Source organism: Vigna umbellata, chromosome 2, assembly GCF_029865625.1.
Source record: "Vigna umbellata cultivar VRB3 chromosome 2, Vumbellata_1.0, whole genome shotgun sequence".
Taxonomy (NCBI): Eukaryota; Viridiplantae; Streptophyta; class Magnoliopsida; order Fabales; family Fabaceae; genus Vigna; species Vigna umbellata.
Genome location: NC_142166.1, coordinates 2,781,126 through 2,802,383, shown reverse-complemented (window position 1 = coordinate 2,802,383; position 21,258 = coordinate 2,781,126). Strand labels below are relative to the sequence as shown.

Genomic DNA, 21,258 nt, shown 5'->3' with positions numbered 1-21,258 from the left:
TATAATATTTATTTTTAACTTATTAATTTACTTATTATAATAAAAACAAAATTCAGTGTTCAAAATAATGTAGTAGGAGCTAGTTTTTGGGATGAGACCAGTCATTGCCAATAAACTCGACTGATACGGTGCGTTTCACGAGCAAAGCACAAGAACAAACAAACGCAAGTTTCCAGTTGAAGGGGTTCGATCGAAAATCACTCGCGCTAGGGTTTGTTCTCTCGGAAGCCATGGGAGGTGAGGAGAAGCGCCACCAAATGATGCAGAACCTCTTCGGCGACCAATCCGAGGAGGAGGAAGAGCTCGACGTCGATTCCGAGCACGAATCGAACCCCCAACTCAATTACCCCTCCGTACGCCCCAATTTCACACTCCTTCTCCTTGCAACGCGTTTGGATCCCTACCCTAACCGTTTTTCCATGTTTTGGCGTTTTGTTTTTTTTCAGGACGAGGGAGAGGGAATGGGAGAGCAAGAGGGAGAGGGCGAGGTGGAGGGCCAGGGGGAGGTGGAAATCGAGAGCGAGGGAGACGGAGAAGGAGAACACGATCGCGAAAGCGAGGGCGAGAGGGAGCAGAGCTCGCAGGAGGTGGAAGTTGGAGAGAGAGAGGAGAGTGAGGGAAGAGATTCGGATAGTGACGCCAAAGATGACGGCTATAGCCAGCGTGGCGTCACGAGTAAGCGCCGCGATGACGTCGTTGAGAGCGGATCTGAAAGGTCGGAGGAGAATCATTACGATCACCACGAAGACGAGGAGGAAGAAGTCGACGAAGCTAGAAGCCCCAGGTATAATGTTGCACGGAAAAATGTGGACAAATGTGGCTGAAATATGTTGGTATTTGTGGACGGGTTTATGTTTTCCTTTATCAGTGTTGTCATGCATATTGAAACATGTCATTGATTAGGGCATAGGATAGAACACAGGGAATTACTGATGATCCAAGACTTTTTTGGGCTTAATTATTTTAGTTTTTCAATTTTTGGATTCTAGCGCACCCCCTAATTTGATCCTCTAACCTTGTACCGGTTGACAAGTTCATCCTCTCTGCTAACTACATTTAACATTTTCTAACTGAATGGATGAACTTGTTTTACAGAAATAATTAAATAAACTTAAAAGATCAAACGTCAAAGAACTAATCTTGCCGAGTGTTTTATAACTGCTGCATGACATTAAGACTGATAGTTTGTCTTTTTTTTTTTTTAAATGTAGTGTGTCGCCCAGAGATGAAAAAGAAGATGAGACTCGTGACTTGCATTCGGCCCCTGAAATTCGTGATGTATTTGGTGATTTTGATGATGATGAAGAAGAGGAAATGGGGTATGCTGTTCAGCAGGACATCGAACAAGATTCAAATGTTAGTGAAGGTGCCAATAGTGGATATTGGTGTCAATAATGAATTTTTCCCTTTATCTGTGAATTGCCCTAATTTTAAGAATTGATGGTATTATTGGTTTCCTACCCCAGAGATATCCTGTGGAGGAGGAAGGAAGTTACGGAAAGAACCTGAGACCAGAAGATATACTTGCTGATGAAGATCATCAGTATGAATCAGAGGAGGAAAACTTTGAGATAAAAACAAAAGAGAAGCCACTTGGCCCCCCTTTAGAATTGGAAGTTCCATTACGACCTCCTCCAGCTCTTCCAGACAAGGTCTGCTTCTAATTAATAAGTTTATTTATTCGATCGAGAACCCTTTATTTTTATTTCATATTTTAATTTTAAATTAGCTTTTAACTTGGTGGCTGCAAAACACGAGTAATTGTCACTCTTATGTCGTTCACATTGTTGTGATAAAGAAGTTGGCATGTGTAGTGTGCGTGAGTGACTCCTGAATTGGAAGTGTTTAAGGAAGTGCATCTTTTAAGACAGTTTCTTGATAACTTCCCCATGCCAAAGATGGTGACATGTTGCAAATTAGATGGGAATTGTATAAATCAGGTTATATGATAACAAGGTCATGATGAATACGTTTTAATACCTAATATGTCCCAGGTTTTATGTATAGATGCACATGCATTGCCTTTTATAATGATGTGCATCCTGGTAAGACAAGTTGAGTTTCATTATTCAGACACTTGTATTTTAATCTCTCTCTCTCTCTCTCTCTCTCTCGGCAGATGAACATGATTAAAGTTTCCAATATTATGGGTGTTGACCCAAAACCATTTGATCCTAAAACATATGTGGAAGAGGATACTTTTGTAACTGATGAATCTGGAGCCAGAAAGCGCATACGGTTGGAGAATAATATTGTGCGTTGGAGGACTGCTAGAAATCCTGATGGCACAGCATCTGTAAGTAATTGTATACCGTTTCTTATGCATGCTATCGATTATAATTTCTGTCAAATTTAAATGGGATAAGGACGATTATGACGTTCTTGTTTGTAACTTAACTGCTTTTACATCATTTGTATTTGTTTCTACTACCTTTTACTAGCCTAATTATATCATAAAATATATGTTTTTGAATTTTGAGGTTAATATTGGGATGGATTCAGGATAGAATGGCAAAATGTATTCTTTTAATGTTCTGGAGTCTACGATGCCTTCTGTCGACAAAATCTGCCCTTTGGTTGACAGAATCTGATTTAGTTTTGATGTGCATGAATGGACATGATTTTTTTGAACTGTATAGATTGATAGTCTGTTAAGGAAGTTTATGATATTTTAAGGATATGGAGTATCAAATTTGAAGCTGATCATGAGGACGAGGAAGTACTTCAATAAAGTCAGTAGTACTAAATAGGAATAAAATATGTTCTATTATGTTTACCCTTTAACTTTGTAGAAAACCAGGTGGGTTAGTGTTATGATGATTTGTCATTCATGATCAGGTTGCAGTATATAATTGTTTGCAAGAAATGTATCATGGATTTTCTATTACTGTAGTATGAAAGCAATGCCCGCTTTGTGAGATGGTCCGATGGCAGCCTGCAGCTTTTAATTGGGAATGAAGTTCTTGACATATCAGTGCAAGATGCACAGCATGATCAAGCGCATCTATTCCTTAGACACGGAAAGGTGAATTTTGTTATTCCTGTGAATGTCTTGATGAATTACCATTTTCCCCTAATTGTCTGTGTTTACATGCTTCAGGGAATCCTTCAATCACAAGGAAGGTTATTGAGGAAAATGAGGTTTATGCCATCTTCCTTGTCTTCAAATTCTCATCGGCTGTTGACTGCCCTTGTTGACTCAAGGCATAAGAAGGTTTACAAGGTTAAAAACTGCATTACTGACATTGATCCTGAGAGGGAAAAAGAGGAAAAAGAGAAGGTATAATTAATAATTCAATAATTACGTGCTAAGTGTCTCTTGGGTACCATCATCTAATTTCTCTATATCTTTTGTAGGCTGAAAGTCAAAATATCCGGGCTAATGTGCTGCTTAACCGAAAGCGTGAGAAGGTGAGCCGGAAGTATACTCCTGCTGTGGATAGGAGGCGGCAACTTTCTCCTGGGTTTTTAGAGGATGCATTGGATGAGGTATAAAAGTCTGTTTTTGTTTTGGTCACGTATCTCCTGCAATTTTCTTTTAGCATATCTAGGTACATAAAACTATGACAGTTCCATTATTTAACCGTCGTTCTTTCCTTCAGGAGGATGAAGCAGATTACTATGATTCTCGTCGTACTCAGCGCCGCTTTGAGGATGATTTGGAAGTGGAAGCCCGAGCAGAGAAACGAATTATGAATGCTAAAAAGGTATTGTTTCTCAGTCTCCGGAAATTTGTTTGTATATTGATTGTTTTGGCATTTGTCATTGATGAGGGTTTTTTATTTTTCTGGAATTTAGTCACAGGGACCTAGAGACATCCCTCGCAAGTCTTCTTTCCCACCTGCTAAATCCTCTCGAAATCCAGTGGGTTACCAGGATGATGAGAGAGAAGAGTCTGAGTATGAAACCGATGAAGAGGAAGATGTGAGGCCTCCTTCACGCAAGAGGAATGAGGATACTGAGCCAGAGTATGAGGACGAAGAAGAGGAAGATCACTATGAAGAGGCAGAACAAGTTAATGATGCCTCAGATGAGGAGGAAGAGGAGGTACTGCCTATTTTATTAAAAATAATACATATTTAAATTTTTTGCTGTAGGTCCATAGATATTTAGTTTCAGATTGCTTCTTATCATGCCCTCCTTAACTGTTGATAAGAAGGTATATTACAGGTGATTTGTTCACGCAGTTTAGTTGTTTTTAAATCTTCCTCGTTTATAATGTTTCCATTCTATGCACTGGTTTGTACTGTGAAGATATTTATATTTTTGTTTATAAGACTGCTGTACGTGTGTCCTCTGTGTGCTTGTACATCTTGTGGGTAGGGTGAAAGTTCATAAGATGATGAAGCATTGTTTGTCAGATATTATATCCTTATGGACTTGTCTCCCATTGTTAGTTGTCACAACTGTGGATGAAATCCCACGACATTTTCAAAAACACCTAACATGTTTCAACAACGTTTTGATTATCCTTATTCCCATATTTTTTGTTTTCGTGTTCCTTCATTGTTGTACTTTTATTTCATGACTCATTAATATAGGTGGAAATAAGGATATTCGATTGCTATGCCGTGGTTTTAAAACTAGTTGGATGTTTTCTTGCAGGAACCAAAGCAAAAGAGTAAGGAGTTTAGAGGCAGTGGCAAGAGGAAGGGATTTGAATCAGATGAGGAGTCTCCTCCAAGGAAAACAACCACCCATCGACGGATGGCAGTTGTGTATGATAGTGATGAGGAATGAACTTCCTTATGCCAGATTTTCGCGGTGAGTATTCTTAGTCTCTAGAATTTAATTACAATACAGGGTACGAGTTTTAACTACGGATCATCTATGTAAGATTATTGAATTTATAATTATTTTAATTTGCAGTGATGTTCCAGCGAAGGGTGTGCGTAAGAACTGCAGCTTTCGGATGCATCAGAGGCTGAGATGACTCAATATTTTTCCTTATATAGCTATAAATTTAATATTTCATCCTTGTATACATAAAGCAGAGGCTGATATATTGATGTAGTACTTAGTCTCAGTCTCTCAGGTAACGCAATATATGTTGATTCTCTTGATAATGGTTTTAAAAAAGATCAGTGTAAATAAGTTTGTTCTCTGTATTTTCCGTTCGCAAACCTTTCGCCCTAGGGAAGGTAATGGAAACGGGAGGCACCTTCCCTTCTTACTTTCTCATAGAACGCTGACATTAGTTTGCGACTTTATATCTTCTTTTGATAAAAAATACATTAAAGAACATACACACTCAGGTTCTAGAAGGAGACTAGAAAACAAGAGTTCTTCCATATGTATATATTCAAATACCAACGTGATTTTATTAAATGATAAATTCATGAAGTTTAGTTACTATTATGTTTAATTATATAGTGTGATTTTTATTTCAGAAGTAAATGGTTTTGGTTTTGGATGTTTAATGACTCTTTTGTTGATGTTGATGTAAGTGTTTTGGGGTGGGCAGATTTAGTTATGTAAGGGGATTATCCCACGAATAGAAATGATTAGGTTGGAATGTAATTTTAAAATCCTTGGTATCTGTTCCTATACATCATCGTTACAAAATCCAATGAAATTTTAACCCTTCTGAAATAACGACAACCCAATCCGCCACTCGGGCCATCAAGGAATGAGTGATTTTCTTTGCATGAGATTGAATCCTGTCCACGTGTATGAATCATAAATTTCATTACTTTTATGAAAATTTAAGTGCACTAAATTTCCAATGTCTCTTTTTATTTTTATTGAATTTTAATCTTGTAGACTTTATGAAGTATTTCAATTACTATCAAATATAATATTTATTTTAATATTAAATATGTTTAATAATTAATTTTTTTTACTTTGTAACTACTTAAATAATCTTGGTTGACATTATTTTCTTTTCATCAAAGATTGCATGATTTTTCTAGCCGATATTGACAAGGACTTTTTTTTTTATGTTAAAATGAACTAAAGTTGTTTTTAACATCGTAATTATTGACGTATTTTTGTGCTAGTGTTTATCAAATTTCTCCATTTTACTCGGTTGAAACAATCAAAATTAAGGTTGGTTGAAAATACTTTCATTTACGGTAGATCAAACACAAAGACATGTGTATAGTTTGCATAAAAGAACCTGTGTAGATTGAGTCATCAATTCATTGATCTGCGGACTGTGATAACATTATAGTGTAATCGGAATAAACAATAACTGCTAACAAATTAAATGACAGACATGAGTTTTATTGAGATGGAGGAAGTAATAAGATTGTTCATGGGAACTGATAACTGCTGAAGCAAAACTACAGTGCTTTATAACTCGTCCTTAAAATCTTCAGCTTTTTTGGTTTTCTTAGAAACACGAGTGCAAACCCTAGCTTCCTTATAAATTTTCCCTGGTCTGCATAAGTAATCCTTCTTTGGTGCACAGTGTCTATCTTCTGAGCAAATGCACATCCCTTCCATTGCACACCCATCCTTAAATACTGTCACTCCTTCTCTAAGTCCAAGCATTTGATCTGTCCACTCGCTCGAGAAGATCCCATCTGGGTCATACTCTTCTTTAACCTTCAAAAATTTCTCTGCATTATTATACTTTTTGATTATTCCAAGAAACGCTAAGTTTCTATTTTTGCCCCAGTGGGGTAATCCTCCGTATTTGAACAATCCAATCTGTTCTATTTCTTCAAGTATATCTTGGAAAAGCCTAGGAGCCAATGGATCTTTACTGCGATAGTAGGTGATGTCAAAATCCACAGCGTCTTCTGATTTTCCAAGGTAAGCGCTGGAAACTGTAACATAGCGCATAAGGATTCCATTCGCTATTTCTAACCCACACAGTGACTTTGGCTCCAACTCAACAAGTTTTTGCACATCTTCCACGAAGTTTTTTACTACAGACAGGGAAATGCTAAACGCAGTTTGGTGAAAGAACTCCCCTTTTATTCTTGAATCCCATGGACATGCCGTAATCAATCCATCGTTCAAACTATCTAAACATGTTCCTGATGATTGCATCCTGTTGCTAAATCCAACGACAGGATATCCAAGAAAGATGCCTGCATCATCATAATCACATGTTTAAATATATTTATATTCTTTTATTTCAATCTGAAAGTTTTTTTATTTTACTCAGATCAGTACCGTTGTTAGTCAACCCATAAGCAATGCCTGACAGTAGTGCAGTTATCAACTTCGCACCGACACACTTCCCATTATCATCGCGTGTTGCTTCTTGAAATTCCTCTGTTAAATGAACATGTGAAGAAACAACTATTATAAGCAGAAAATTTGCCAATCTCGAAAAACAAGTGATCGGATTTGTTAAAGAAGAAGACTATTGAAGTTAAATAACGATATCTATTAATGATTGTCCTTTTCTTTATTTTTTTATTCTTGTACACTCATATTCAAACATGCATGCACTTGATTAAAGAAGAACACACTTGAAGTTAAATAATATATAACTGTGTTTGGATTGATCTTTCCAAAAGTACGTTCCAGATGAAAGAAATATAAAATGCATGCACTGATATAGATCATGGAAGAATAGAAAAATTATGAACAGATATATCTATCTGGAACCTGTTGATCTGACAACAGCTAATGCTGCTGAGGCTGTGGAACGAAATGGAAAGAAATTGTATAAGCCATTTCCAGATGCATTAACAGATACACGGTCATCAATTCTATAGACAGCCTTTTTCTGACTTGGGTACCATATTACATCACCAAACTCATGTTTTCTTCCAAAAGTAACCAGTTCATCTCCTAAATCTGAATCATCTTTGGTGATATATGTAATGGATCGCTTGAAGAGAGGCTCCAATTTTAGGGTAACCTGTACACATAAAACTGTAAATCAAACTGGTGATTGTGGAAGCATAGTTATACCATTCATATATATTTGAAAAAAGTAAAATTTGATTTAGTTATATTTTTCAATCATTAGATTTTTAAGTTATTTTTTTTAATTCAATAGGATGTTCTTAAGCGAAGTATTCAGTGGTATATATTAAGAAAAATATCTGTACATTAGACTGAGATGAAAGAGAATATACAGTAAAATGTAAGTAATTATCATGTTTTGAAGGAGGAGGGTGAAATTCTTGGTTTTATCTTAGCTGCATTGATTCAAGATAAGAAAGGCTTTATGACATTTATAGAGGTGAAAAAGTATTGGTGCATAATTTGGAGGTTTATTTCATTAGAAAGATTTGACTTGGCATACAATTGGTTATTAAAAATTATACTAGTTGGATCTTTTAAGATTTGAAATTTTGCCGAAATTATTGACTAATTCAAATTAAAATTACACATCAATCTTGTTGCCATTTTAAAATGACAAGAACCACAGTTAATGTAAATTGAAAGAGATGTTTTCCATAAAAAAATTAAATAAAATTAAAATAGATTTTTTGACATTATAAATCAATCATAGAAGATCAATTTCTCAATACAAGAATTATTTTTTTTTTTCGTAAAATTTAAGTCTAATTTAATCCCACAAAATCAACTTATAGAATATGTATCCGGTTATATACTTTAAATTAACTTTATTTTAATCAATGTGAGACTTTCAACACAAAAACAACTTTTATATATATTTTGGATAAATGAATTATTTGATATTGAAAAATGGTACCATAACACACTTTTACATTCATTTGACACATGATACAAGGATAAAATGATCATAAAATGGATCTTTTAAGATTTGAAATTTTGCCAAAATTATTGACTAATTCAAATTAAAATTACACATCAATCTTGTTGCCATTTTAAAATGACAAGAACCCGAGTCAGTGTAAATTGAAAGAGATGTTTTCCATAAAAAAAAGTAAATAAAATTAAAATAGATTTTTTGACATTATAAATCACTCATCGAAGATCAGTTCCTCTCGTAGCAAATAAGACTAGAATTAGTTGTTTTTTTTTTTTCTGTTTTAATAAAATTTAAGCCTAATTTAATCCCAAAAATCAGCTTATAGACGATGTTTGTATCCACTTATATACTTTAAATTAACTTTATTTTTATATTTTTGATAAATGAATTATTTGATATTGAGAAATGATACCATAACACACTTTTACATTCATTTGACACATGATACAAGAGTAAAATGGTCATAAAAGTGTAAAGTTTTATATTTTTTTAAGAAAGAAAATATTAAAAAATAAGTAAGGATATTATGAAATGAATGTAAAAAATTTAGGTGTGTTCGAATAATTATTATTCTTCTATCTTTAAATATATAAAATTAATGAATTATTTTGATTAGTATTATAACCTTATGAAAGACTGACATATGTATACCTGAGAAAGAACTCCAAGAACCCCGAGGGAAACTCTGGCTGCATCGAGAGAAGGGTGAGATTGGTTGAGGGTTCGAACCTTAGCATAGCCATCTTCCTGTCCAGCAGGAGTAACGATTCTCAACTCTACCACATACTCATGAACGGCGCTTCCTTTGCCCCACAACGTGCTTCCATGAGCACCTGTTCCCATCATTCCACCAATGGTTAAACCCCACCAGTACGGCGCATAAGGCAAGGCCAAACCATTCTCTCCGGCCGCCGTGATGATCTGTCTCAACGACACGCCACTCTGCACTGTCATTGTCCTTCCCTTCGGGTCGACGTTCAGTATCTTGTTCAGATTCTTAGTGCTTATCAGCAACCCGTTTTCGCCATCAGGACAAGCCAGCTTGGTTATGCTGTGGGAAAAGCGCGTTGCGGCTTTCACTTTTCTTTTGTTTTTGGAAGCTGAGGCCACCGCGGATACCAGCTCCTCCTCCGAGGTGGGGTAGACAACCTCGGCGGCGCGGCAAGTGGTCCGGTCGGGGAAGATGCCATAGGTGTTGGTGATGGTGCAGTTTGTGTTTTTTGAAGCACACCGGATCGGATCTTCTGGAGGAGTTGCAATCACTCCACCCACATAGATCAGTAAGAACACAAACCTTAAAACTTGTTCCTTCATCTTTTTAATGTTTTCATCTACTCACCCTGTTTGTGCTGACTATTTATACAACCATTTGCTAAGGTCAATGCTTGACTATTACCTACCACTTTACAATTTGATACTGTTTTTCAAATTTCAATGTACCGCACGTTATCTCAGTCTGCATCCCATATTGAGTAATACAAGTAAACTCAGTCTACTTGTAATTTAAATTCAGGTTTATAGGTTTAGTGTGATTAGTTTACGTCATAATTAAAAAATCTTTTTAAGTAATTAATTGTTTTGTTTGATAAAAGTCGAGATAAAATTATTATCTTTATATACCACATTTCTTGTTAGATCAAACAATGTAAATTTCCCCTCATAATAATACGCACTATAGTGTTGTTGCAAACTTTATTTCAGATTTGGAGTAAGTATTTTAATTTGGAGGTAATCAACTTCTAAAGATATTTTAATGATTCCAAATTAACCATGAAATTCCATTTATATGGTACCATCTACGTTTAATTGGCATTTTTATGAATAATTTTTTAATGTTGGTTATATAAAAAAATTGACATAAAAAATTGTTATCTATGGAACTAGTAAAATGTTTGGACTCCTCCTCAAGTGTATCATCAAATTATGAGGTTCCCGTGCTAATTATTTTAATTTCTTGGCACCACATATAACAAATTTTTCTTTAAATCACTTGGAAAAAGTTTTATTATACTTATTCAATAACCATTTTTCATTTACAAATTTATTGTCTTTTGATTAGTTACATAAGAAAAATCTTTATCAATGTTATTCAATATGTACAAATATATATACAAATCTGTTTAAAGGAATTGCTCTCAATCATTTGAAATCATTCAAACATTTCTTATAAATTATCTTGTTTCATGTTGAGACTTTGAAACATCTAAAACTTATACTTCTTGTTTCAGAACATAGGATCGAGATATACATTTTCATATTTTCATATTTAATGGATATAAAATTTGTGTGTTTCATGTAATTTTTACTAAGTCATTTTACTCTCTTTTGAGTTTATCGTCTCCCTCTCTCCCAGTCTAGATTTGAGTGGTGAATTCATGCTATCAATCGATTATAACAATCAAGTCTTAAATATTAAATAAATACCACTTTCTACCTCTTTATCTTATTTTTGTATTTATAGATTTCAATGAATATTTAATTAGGACTGAACCAATTGTCACCCGATGCCTTTTAAACGTGGTTTTCTTTTGCTAATCAGAAAATAAGACCGCCGTACCAAACGGTTGCAGCGTTGGAGCTTCACCATTCGATAACAAGTTGTAGTTTTTATGAGAATTAATTTTTTGTAAGGTTGACCAAACCTTAAGAATAGATTGGTCGATGTTTATTGTACACTTATAATATATTTATATTCAATTCAATTACTTTTGTAACAATATACTTCTCAACCATATATATTTTCATATATTTTTTAAATATATTTACGTATAATTTAAAAACACATTTTCATATCTAATGAATATAAAATTATATAAAATTTGTGTGTTTCATGTATGCCCTTTTTTGTACTTGTGTCAATCCTAATATTTATTAATTAACCATTTTTTATAATAATAAAAATAAAAAGTAAAGATAATATTGTAAAAAGTTTAATATCAAAACACATTATTTTATCAAAATAAGTAATTAAAATTATACAAATTCCAAAATAAAATTCCAAATAAATTGATATGTCTTTAACAATTAAAAATAAAAATAATTATGAAGAAATAAAAGGTATATATGTACATGTTTATCTTCATTCTCCTAACAGATTTAAAAAATTTAATATTATCTTTCTTCTATTGTTACTTAATGATTTCAAATATTTAATGTCTATATAAAAAATAAATATACAATACTATGTGCATTTTTTTTTCATTCATCACTCCATCTTTTATTAGAGCTAACCATGCTTAAATGAAATGAAGTTTTTATACGGAAGACAAAGTTCATTTAGTCTACAAGTAAGAGTTATTTTCGTAAATCACACGAGATAGTTGTGAACATGTATAATATTTAATTATTAGAAGTCCCATGACTTAATAGATTAGATATCGTGGAATTCAATAGTGCATTTAGCAATTGTTTATTAATTGAATTGCTGTCATTGTTGACAATTTCGTAGGTTCAACAAAAATAATTATATCCTTTAATATTGCATAATCTAAGGACTCTTTTGGTGTTATCTCCAACGCAAGTTCGACTGTATTTTAATGGAAATCACACACTTGCATTTAGGAGATGAATATAAATGATGATATATATTTCTACAAGAAATACTACATTCTTATATTAAAGTTGGTAAATAGAAATTTGAATTAAAATATACTATAAATTCCGTTTCAATGAAAAAAAATGAAGAGAATTGCTACTATGCCATTTAAAGGTTTAGTGTTTTTTTAAAGGCTGATATGGTGAATTTTGTTAATAATACTAATTAAAAAAAATTATGGTTTAGTACTTTATGTTATATAGTGAAATTTATACTAATTAAAAAAGTTATGATTTATTGCTTATATGATAAAAATTAAAAAGCAAAATTAATTTGTATGTAGAAATCAAGTTGTAGAATTTTTTTTATAGGGTATGTAGAAATCCTTAAATGATAGAATTTTTTTGTTTATATATAATATGATACAGAAGGATTTTTTTGGATAATGTTTGTGAGATAAAGTTAATGAAATTATTTTGTTTGAAAATGGTAAGTTGTTATGTGCATGTAATATTATATATTATAAGTTGAGAAAAACTGAAAAAAAAAATACTCACTTACCATATGTTAGATTTAGGAGTACATGAGACTTACTATAATATTTATAGACTTGTACTGAGTTTGATTAATGTCAGTTCTACAAATATCTACTATAGTAAGTCATTAATAAGACTTCAATATTTCTGCTGTGTATAGTTATCGGCATTCATATATGAAATTAGAAGAGAACTCAAAGTGGTACACTTCTTAATGTTTTCATCCCTCAAAATTTCTGATTATTTATCTTAATGTAGCTTAAATATTAATCTACTTGCTCTTCTTTAATTCCCCATATATAATATATAACAACATGTCATAGTGACAAGTAAGCAAATGATGTGTTTTGAACTGTTCAAGGTTGATGACCAATATATAAAGTTTCTATGCGTAATGTGGTGTGCTGAGAGATTAGCCACTCCACGTTTATTCTTTTATATCTTTTTTATTTATTTCTGTTCAATTATGCAGATAAGTTGTTTGTTGAAAGTCATTTGAAAATTGTTGCATCTTAAGAGCCTGAACCAGCACAAACCTTTGCTTCTTTGTAGACTTTGCCTGGTCTGCAAAAGTAGCCTTTGGTTGGTGCACAATGATTGTGATTGGAGCATATGCACAGACCTTCTAATGCACACCCATCCTTTGATACCATCAACCCTTCTTTCAGACCAAGAACTTGGTCTGTCCACTCGCTGGAGAATAGCCTTTCTGGATCATACTCATCTTTCACCTTCAGAAACTTGTCTGCATTTTTGTACTTGTTCATCACTCCTTCAAATGCCACATTCCTGTTCTTACCCCAATGGGGTAAACCTCCATATTTGAAAATCCCTATCTGCTCAACCTCTTCAATAATGTCTTCGTACAGCCTAGGAGCCATTGGGTCTTTGCTACGGTAGTATGTGATATCAAAGTCTACGCCATCTTCCTGTTTCCCTAGGTATGCACTTGAACCCTTCACATAACGCATCAGAATCCCGTTGTACATCTCTATGCCACAAAATGCCTTTGGTTCCAATTCAACCAGCTTTTTCAAATCTTCAATAAAGTTATTTACCACAGACAACCCAATGCTAAATGCTGTTTGGTGAAAGAACTCTCCTTTGATTCTAGAGTCCCAGGGACATAATGTTGCTGTCTTTGTATTCCTATCACTGCCCAGGCATGACCCAGAAGCCTGAATCTGGTTATGAAATCCAACTGCAGGGAATCCGGAGAAGACTAAACCTGCAACTTCCAATTGTAGAGTTACGTGATTTTATTCATATTATACAGACAATTCTTAGTGCTCATTTGAATGAAATAGATTAGATGAATTCAGCACCATTGTTAGTTAGTCCATAAGCAGTGGCTATAAGGGCATTGGTTGCAGTCTTTGCAACTAAGCATTTCCCCTCTGCATCACCAGTAAACTCCACAGCTTCCTCTGTAGTCAAAAAACATAAAAGGGAAACTATTATTTTCATCAGAAAATTTTAAGAGATGTTAGTATAAAACTATTGCATGGACTAACAAAAGCAATCAATGAGTTAATCATATCAACCTAAAAAGGAGATTCATCGCTTTTGGGTGAAAATCCAAAATCAATATCTATCAACTCTTAAAGTTTTCACGTTTATACTTTCCAAATACTGAATCAAGCACGATGTTAGTATGTAACGCTGAGTAGTAGTTTACATGCATTGTGTAGTGAATTAAGAAAAACTCGCCTGTGGTTCTGAGGAGTTGTAATTGAGTTGCAGGAGTGGAACGGAAAGGGATGAAATCGTAAACAGCATTGCCTGATGTATGAATTGGAACACGATCATCAACACGGTATACAGCCTTGTGTTGATTTGGGTACCAAATTATATCTGCAAACTCATGTTCTTGTCCAAATGTTATGACTTGATTCTCCAAATTTGAATCGTTTTCTGTAACATATGTAATGGATCGCTTGAACAGAGGTTCAAGTTTGAAAGTAATCTGCAAAGTTCATATACAAATCAGCATTTTGTATCATAATCATTTTCCCAACAAAAATGTAGTGTCACAGTTAAGACGTACGTTGAAAAGAAATTTCCGTGTACATCCAAAATTACACCATTTAATTATAGATAAAATTGTTTTTTAAAATATGTAAAGTTCAATTTTAAATTCTCCACACAAAAAAAATCTATTTTTAGTTTCCTTAATTTTAAAATGTATTACTTTTGGTTCTCCAAATCATTTAAATAGCAACTTATAAAGAAGACGGTTTGCGAGGATAGAATATTTTTTTGAGGAATTAAAACAGCAGAATTTTACACAAAGATAGAAGTATAATTTATTCAATTAAAAGTTAATAAATAAAATAAAAAGTTTATTGAATAGACAGGAGGATAAATTAAATTAAACAGACAATATTTAATATTGTCAAACAAAAAAAAAATCTTAATTAAAGTAATGCTTCTATTTCTCCTTTGTATGGTACTCATTTATTTTTCTAATAATAGTAATGCTTCTTCTCCTTTGTATATTATTACAGATTACAGATTGTAATGCTGCATTTGTCCAACATAATATCGCAAATATATTCACAAAAGTGATAAGTCTCTTTTTATGATATTTATCATTGTTGATGATATCATCATAATCGATGGCTTCAAAGAAGTTAATTCATTATTTCTCATTTGAACAAACTCTGTTTCGTTACAAGGCTTGGATCCATACAATTATCACGTAAACTCATAATGACTTGATTACCTATACTTTGTTTGTTGTTAGACTAATTAGTCTCGTGTATGCCTTGTACGAATCTTTTTCACAGTAGAACAAATTTTTACTATTTTCTTTTAATTTTTGTGTAAATTCATTAGTTTTTCTCACACGTTAACGTACCAATTTCTTGTTCACATGTTTTGGCTGTATTCTAGGAAGGTGCTACACAGTGATAGATAATCCGTAATAAAAAGATAGTATGTTCTTCGTATTGTATATTAAATTAAAAATAAAACATTATATGAATCACATCACCGTGAGAAACACACATTAAAAAGTGATTGAGTAAAAAGAATGTGATGATCAGAAGGTTCAAAACTTGAAAGTAAAAGTTGATTAGATTAAAAGAAACAAAAAGATAAAGAGGAAAAGGAAGTTGAAGGAGGAAATGGTGCATGCATGGTAACATACGTACCTGTGAAATGACCCCAAGCAAGCCGAGTGAGACTTTTGCTGCATTGAGATGCTGATCATGATCTTCTTCTGTAAGAATATGAAGCTTGGCATATCCATGTTCAGGAGGTGCAGGCGTAACAATTCTAATCTCCATCACCTGTTCATGAACCGCACTTCCTTTCCCCCACAAACTGCTTCCATGAGCTCCTGTCCCCAAAATGCCCCCCATCGTCAAACCCCACCAGTACGGCGTGTATGGCAGGGCCAAGCCCGCCTTGGCTGCCTCCTCCACCAGCTGCTTCAACGTCACGCCACTCTGCACCCTCGCCGTCCTTTTCTCGGCGTCAATTTCCATTACCCGGTTCAGATATTTGGTGCTTATTAGCCACCCATTCTGACCTTCAGGGCACACCCACTTGGGGATGCTGTGGGAGAAACGGGTCGCAACTTTCATCTTCTTTCCGTTTCGAGAGGCTGATGCAACCACTCTGAGAAGATCTTCTTCCTGTGTGGGGTAAAACACCTTTTGTGCTTCACAGATGCTTCGATCAGGGAATGTACCATAGGAGTTAGTGATGGTGCAGTTTGTGTTGTGTGAGGAGCAGTTGATGGGATCCTCCGGAGTAGAGAATGCGACGTAGAAACCTAGGAAGAACAGAAGAAAAGCAGTTGGTTTGAAGGATAACTGCGACATCCTCTTCAAGCACATCATGCAGCAGAGTTGCTTTTGTGAGAGCGAGTTTTTGTTATGTTTTTCAGAACTCTTCATGTTTGTGGTTGCTATAAATAAAGTCGAGTACAGAGCAGAGGAAGGTTGACGTTTGAGGGTAACATGCGTTTATAATCATGAGCTGAGAAGGAACCTATGCATGTTCAAACATCTGGGTTCGTACTCGCTACGTGTCGCTTTAGATTAATTTTTACGTGACATGTGTGGTCCCAATCACAAGGTGAAAATGTTGAGAAAGGAGATTGTAGTAAAACATGAGAAGAGATGATCTACCACTATATCAACACCACTCCACGAACACAACTTCACAACTATAAGTCCTTCCATTGTACATTTCCAACTTCAGCCTGGCTTTCTATTATGGATCTTTAGCTTCAGTTTGGTCTTTCCACCATATATCTAGTTCTAGTTCGATCTTTCTATCATGAATTTGCAGCTCCATCACAAATTTGTTGCTTTAGTTCAACTTTTTCATTACGGATTTTCAGCTCCAGCTTAACCTTTTGACTACAGATCTCCAATTCCAGTTTGACCTTTTCATCACAAATCTCAAGTTCTAGCTCGACCCTTTCCCCATGGATTTCCAACTCCAGCTCGATCTTTTCACCACGGATCCAACTCCATCTTAGCCTTTCCATCACAAAACTCCATCTCCAGCTCAGACGTTCCATCACAAATGTTTAATCAAATTCTTTTACATGTTAAATTGATTAAATGTGGTCCATTCTCTTAAATTGACTTTAATGTCGTGTGAAAGTGACCATTATAATAGAAGGTTTAGTTATTAATTTAGTCTACATATTATCTTTTTGGACTCAATTAAGTTCCTATCTTATCTAAATAGAGACAATGTGATATAAATCAAGGTTAACACAAGCAACCACATACGAGTTCAAACTCTCTTCTCCCTCTCTAACTCCTTTCTTCTTTAGGTTTCACAATCCCATCGAAATCGATCGCTTTGAAATATCCTTTTTCTCATTATATTTAACTTTTTCTCATTATTTTTCCATGTATAAACATAATAAATATCCTTTTGTTGATAAGCCTAAAACCAATGTATTGGTATATAATTTTATCTTTCAAGTATTTTCCTTCTATCGATATGCCTCTAATATATGCATTAGAATCCTAAAAAGCATGATCTTCAAAATTATTCTATATATGCATTAGACTTAAACTTTATATTACATGCTCAGTAATCTGAATAATAGTGTGTAATCACGATCTTAATAAAAAAGAAACATGTGAAAGACTGAAGATTAACCCTGTGAATTGTGAAAATCAAATAAACAATAAAAGAGCACACTTTTAAGCATCTCTAAACCTTGATTTTCAGTCACAGGCAGTTGAGTGATCAGAATTCGGCGCCGACAGCACCCCATTGCCGCACTTTGCCACGGTCCTCAAGCTCTCCACGAACGCCTCCGTCTGTGACTCCTGCGACAATATCTCCGCTAGCTGTTCCGGGCTTATTGCCAATTTCACCTTCCACACTCCTTTCCTCGGAAACACTTCACCGGTTTCCGACCACATCCTACTGCTGTTGTTATCATAGGTACACATTCTGTACGGCGTTAAGGTCGCACTGGCGGCGGCGTTGTTGGAAAGTTGTCTGGCGATGTTCTTGGTGGATGACAACCTGCAAGAAGGGTCGAGAGGGAGAAGGTAGTAGAGCTCCCCGGCATGAAGCTCATCATCACGGTGGAGCGGCTCCGAGAACAATTCGCGGCGGCTTTGGAATATTCCGTGGCCGGAAAACTCGTTGGTTATGCAGTCGGCGGTTATGGGGGTGTAGAGCTCCATGATGCCTCCGTTTGGGGTGATGACCTTCACCATCTTATCCTTTTCCCAAGCACCTTCAGCTTTGGTGATTCCTCTGAACGCACAGTTCCCCATTGATGGATTAACTGACGAGGTTTTTCTTGATTATGTTTTTATGGGAAGATGACTATTAACTACCCGACACATAAAGCATCTAATTCTTTTCTTCTTTCTTTCCGAACCTTTCGGGGTATCTTTCTAACATGCCCGGACCCACTTAGTTTGTATCATTAGCAAAGCAAGATTGGATCATTATTGTAATTTTCGTTAATCATCAGTACAGTAACACTAGATTAAGAATATAAATTAAGAAGAAAGGCATTTAAGCAGTGATGTTTGGAAAGAAAATTGATAATTAGTAATGTAAAGAATGAGTGAAAACGAAAGCGTTTAAAGAGGGAACAATGTCTGAAAAGGAGGTGGAAGACTGTGATGGAGAATGGTAGGAAGGAGGATAAGAGGCATGGCGTCCAGGTTTAGCAGATGATCGTCAATGGACACCATGATGGCTTCATGGAAAGAGTGCCTCTCCCACTGTTTTATCTTTGTTTTTTTTGGGTGAACACATGCACACTGAACTGAGGATTGTAAATTAAGCTTCTTACATTAATTTTTATATATATAGTATATTTAGATGACGTGTTATTCTTTTCCAAAAATATTAATAAACATATAGATTATGTAAATAAATTTATAAGGCGTAGATAAAAAATATAACCTTATTTATATTATTTTATTTACTACAATATAGTAGTGATTTTTTTTATATAAGGTAAGGTAAAATTAATAATGATAAGAAGCCCTCTACTGTGACAAAAGTTCATTAATTATATGTACGTTTATTAATTCAAAAGTAATATGTAACATATGATAGTGAGATGTAAATTTATAATTTGAGATGGTGTATATATGACTACCACAAATTATAATCCTTAGATTAGACATCATAGGTTGCACCAAAAAATGAGCCAAAACAGAAAAGAATAAAAAAACGAAGATACAGTAACGTAACGAAGAAAATGAAATTGGGCCAATGGTTAATAAATGGGCTAGAAATCAATAGGCCCATGAACTGGTTTATGAACTTTTAAACCTAGAATCTGCAATCGTATTTCATTAGCGGCTGCAGCAGGGAAGCAAACTTCTTGTTCCTGATCTTTTATCTTTGAAGGTACAGGTTTTGCGGTTTTGCGGTTTTGCGGTTTTGCAGTTTTGCTTTTGACGATTTTGTTTCAGTGTTTCGCCTTTGTCATATGTGACTATGCTGTTTTGATTTGTTTTATTTGTACAATTGTCTGTGTTGCAGTGTGAAAATGTCTGTCGGGGAAACTGCTTGTTCATACGCATCTCTCATCCTTCACGATGAAGGAATCGCTGTCACTGTATCCTTTGATGTTCTCATAGGTTTACCGTTGATGAATTGTTAGTAAATGTATGAAGCAATTTATTTTACTTATTTCACTTTTTTTTTATTGATGGATTGAGTAATTGGGATTAAAACAAAACATAAGTTATTTTTCGGAAGAAGGTTTAGGGTTCGTATCATGATTCTGTTAACGTACTTTTGTTGAGTAATGTGGGTTTAATTTAACCCGTGTTTTAAGGTAGGAATTCGTGTAGAAACAATTTAAACACGGAGGGAAGTGGCGATGGATTATGTTATGTTGCAGCATAATTTTTCTCTCTTGTTGGCTTGGATATCTAATCAATTTAAGTTCTTGGGCAATCGTGAACAAAAGTTTTTTGAAGGAGGAAAGGGGTTAAGGGGAACATCTTAACGTTATTTTGTTTCAATTTAATAATGGTGATTATTTGGATAAGTGGGTTTAATCTATTTCGTACTTTTGTTTGGAGATAAATAGTGGGTTTTTTCGTTTAATCGCAAATGAATTTGCTTGGATATAATTGTGTTGTTCCTTAAATCATAAATAGGCCGACAATATCACCACTTTGTTGAAAACTGCCAAGGTTCAAGTCGAATCTTACTGGCCTACCTTGTTTGCTAAACTTGCCGAGAAGAAAAATCTTGGCGATTTGATTGCAAATGCTGCAGGCGGTGGGGCACCAGCCGCTGTTGCAGCTGCCCCAGTTGCTGCCGCAGGTGGAGGTGCAGCTGCGGCCGCCCCTGCCGCTGAGGAGAAAAAGAAGGTAACTCTTTTGAACCAGTTCATGCCGCAATTTTTGTTTGTTCTCCTTTTTTTTATCGTCTAATTTGTATCATTTACATTTTTACAGGAAGAACCTGAAGAAGAGAGTGACGATGATATGGGATTCGGCTTGTTCGATTAGGGACTTTTTCACTATCATCTTGTCAATTTTTGTGGTTCTTTAACTGTTAGTTGATGTTACATATATTTTTGGTTTTCTTTTTTGTGCTAATTATTTATGTATACGACTTGATTTTGTAGTACTACGAACTAAGCAATGGTGGTTTATGTTCATTTGAGAATTCTGATCGGAGAAATGTTTACCGTGACGTTTTTTTTTCTGCCTCCACTGTTGTCTTGTCCCACTTTGTTTTTGTCTCTGACCCCATATTTTCCATATTGGATTTGTTTGCAGTTGTTTTGGTTCAAGTTTGTTGAACTAAAATGTAGTTCTGATTTCCCAAACAGCACCATATTAAACCAACGATCTTTGTCTTGGATCTGTTTTAGTGAAGATCTGCGGAAGAATTTTTTTTTATTAAACTACTTGATTGCCTGTTACAAAGGCTTTAGCGTGAGATTCAGCTTTTTGGTTTTTCATGTTTGCACCAAAGTTTAGAAAGATACAATCGCTAAAATCGGGAGCGAACAAGAATGTCTAGGTTTATTGGAAATGAAAATTTTTTCACAGCTTTCAAATTTT

General features: G+C 34.6%; 5 protein-coding genes across 5 annotated transcripts; 2 read left to right on the top strand and 3 right to left on the bottom strand.

Moving 5' to 3' along the window:
• Positions 1-99: 99 nt before the first annotated feature.
• Positions 100-5,108, top strand: LOC124843125 (protein LEO1 homolog). Its single transcript, XM_088105742.1, has 12 exons — positions 100-353; positions 447-784; positions 1,212-1,356; positions 1,467-1,652; positions 2,120-2,296; positions 2,894-3,025; positions 3,101-3,280; positions 3,358-3,489; positions 3,603-3,707; positions 3,799-4,047; positions 4,606-4,764; positions 4,870-5,108. Exons 1-11 carry the CDS (start codon positions 231-233, stop codon positions 4,738-4,740), a joined length of 1,902 nt encoding a protein of 633 aa, XP_087961868.1. The 5' UTR covers positions 100-230; the 3' UTR covers positions 4,741-4,764; positions 4,870-5,108.
• A 1,089-nt stretch (positions 5,109-6,197) lies between these two features.
• On the bottom strand, positions 6,198-10,072 carry LOC124843114 (putative L-gulonolactone oxidase 6). Its single transcript, XM_047319751.2, has 4 exons — positions 9,299-10,072; positions 7,567-7,822; positions 7,126-7,227; positions 6,198-7,040 (listed from the first exon to the last, which is right to left on the bottom strand). The coding sequence occupies exons 1-4, from the start codon at positions 9,959-9,961 to the stop codon at positions 6,295-6,297; spliced, it is 1,767 nt and encodes a 588-aa protein (XP_047175707.1). The 5' UTR covers positions 9,962-10,072; the 3' UTR covers positions 6,198-6,294.
• A 2,801-nt stretch (positions 10,073-12,873) lies between these two features.
• LOC124843112 (L-gulonolactone oxidase 2-like) lies at positions 12,874-17,467 on the bottom strand. The gene is made up of 4 exons (XM_047319749.2): positions 15,874-17,467; positions 14,429-14,684; positions 14,044-14,145; positions 12,874-13,946 (listed from the first exon to the last, which is right to left on the bottom strand). The coding sequence occupies exons 1-4, from the start codon at positions 16,621-16,623 to the stop codon at positions 13,231-13,233; spliced, it is 1,824 nt and encodes a 607-aa protein (XP_047175705.2). The 5' UTR covers positions 16,624-17,467; the 3' UTR covers positions 12,874-13,230.
• A 258-nt stretch (positions 17,468-17,725) lies between these two features.
• On the bottom strand, positions 17,726-18,535 carry LOC124843142 (uncharacterized). Its single transcript, XM_047319789.2, has one exon. It carries the CDS (start codon positions 18,481-18,483, stop codon positions 17,920-17,922), a length of 564 nt encoding a protein of 187 aa, XP_047175745.1. The 5' UTR covers positions 18,484-18,535; the 3' UTR covers positions 17,726-17,919.
• A 908-nt stretch (positions 18,536-19,443) lies between these two features.
• LOC124843150 (large ribosomal subunit protein P1y-like) lies at positions 19,444-20,900 on the top strand. The gene is made up of 4 exons (XM_047319796.2): positions 19,444-19,579; positions 19,715-19,790; positions 20,341-20,556; positions 20,644-20,900. Exons 2-4 carry the CDS (start codon positions 19,722-19,724, stop codon positions 20,695-20,697), a joined length of 339 nt encoding a protein of 112 aa, XP_047175752.1. The 5' UTR covers positions 19,444-19,579; positions 19,715-19,721; the 3' UTR covers positions 20,698-20,900.
• Positions 20,901-21,258: the final 358 nt, after the last annotated feature.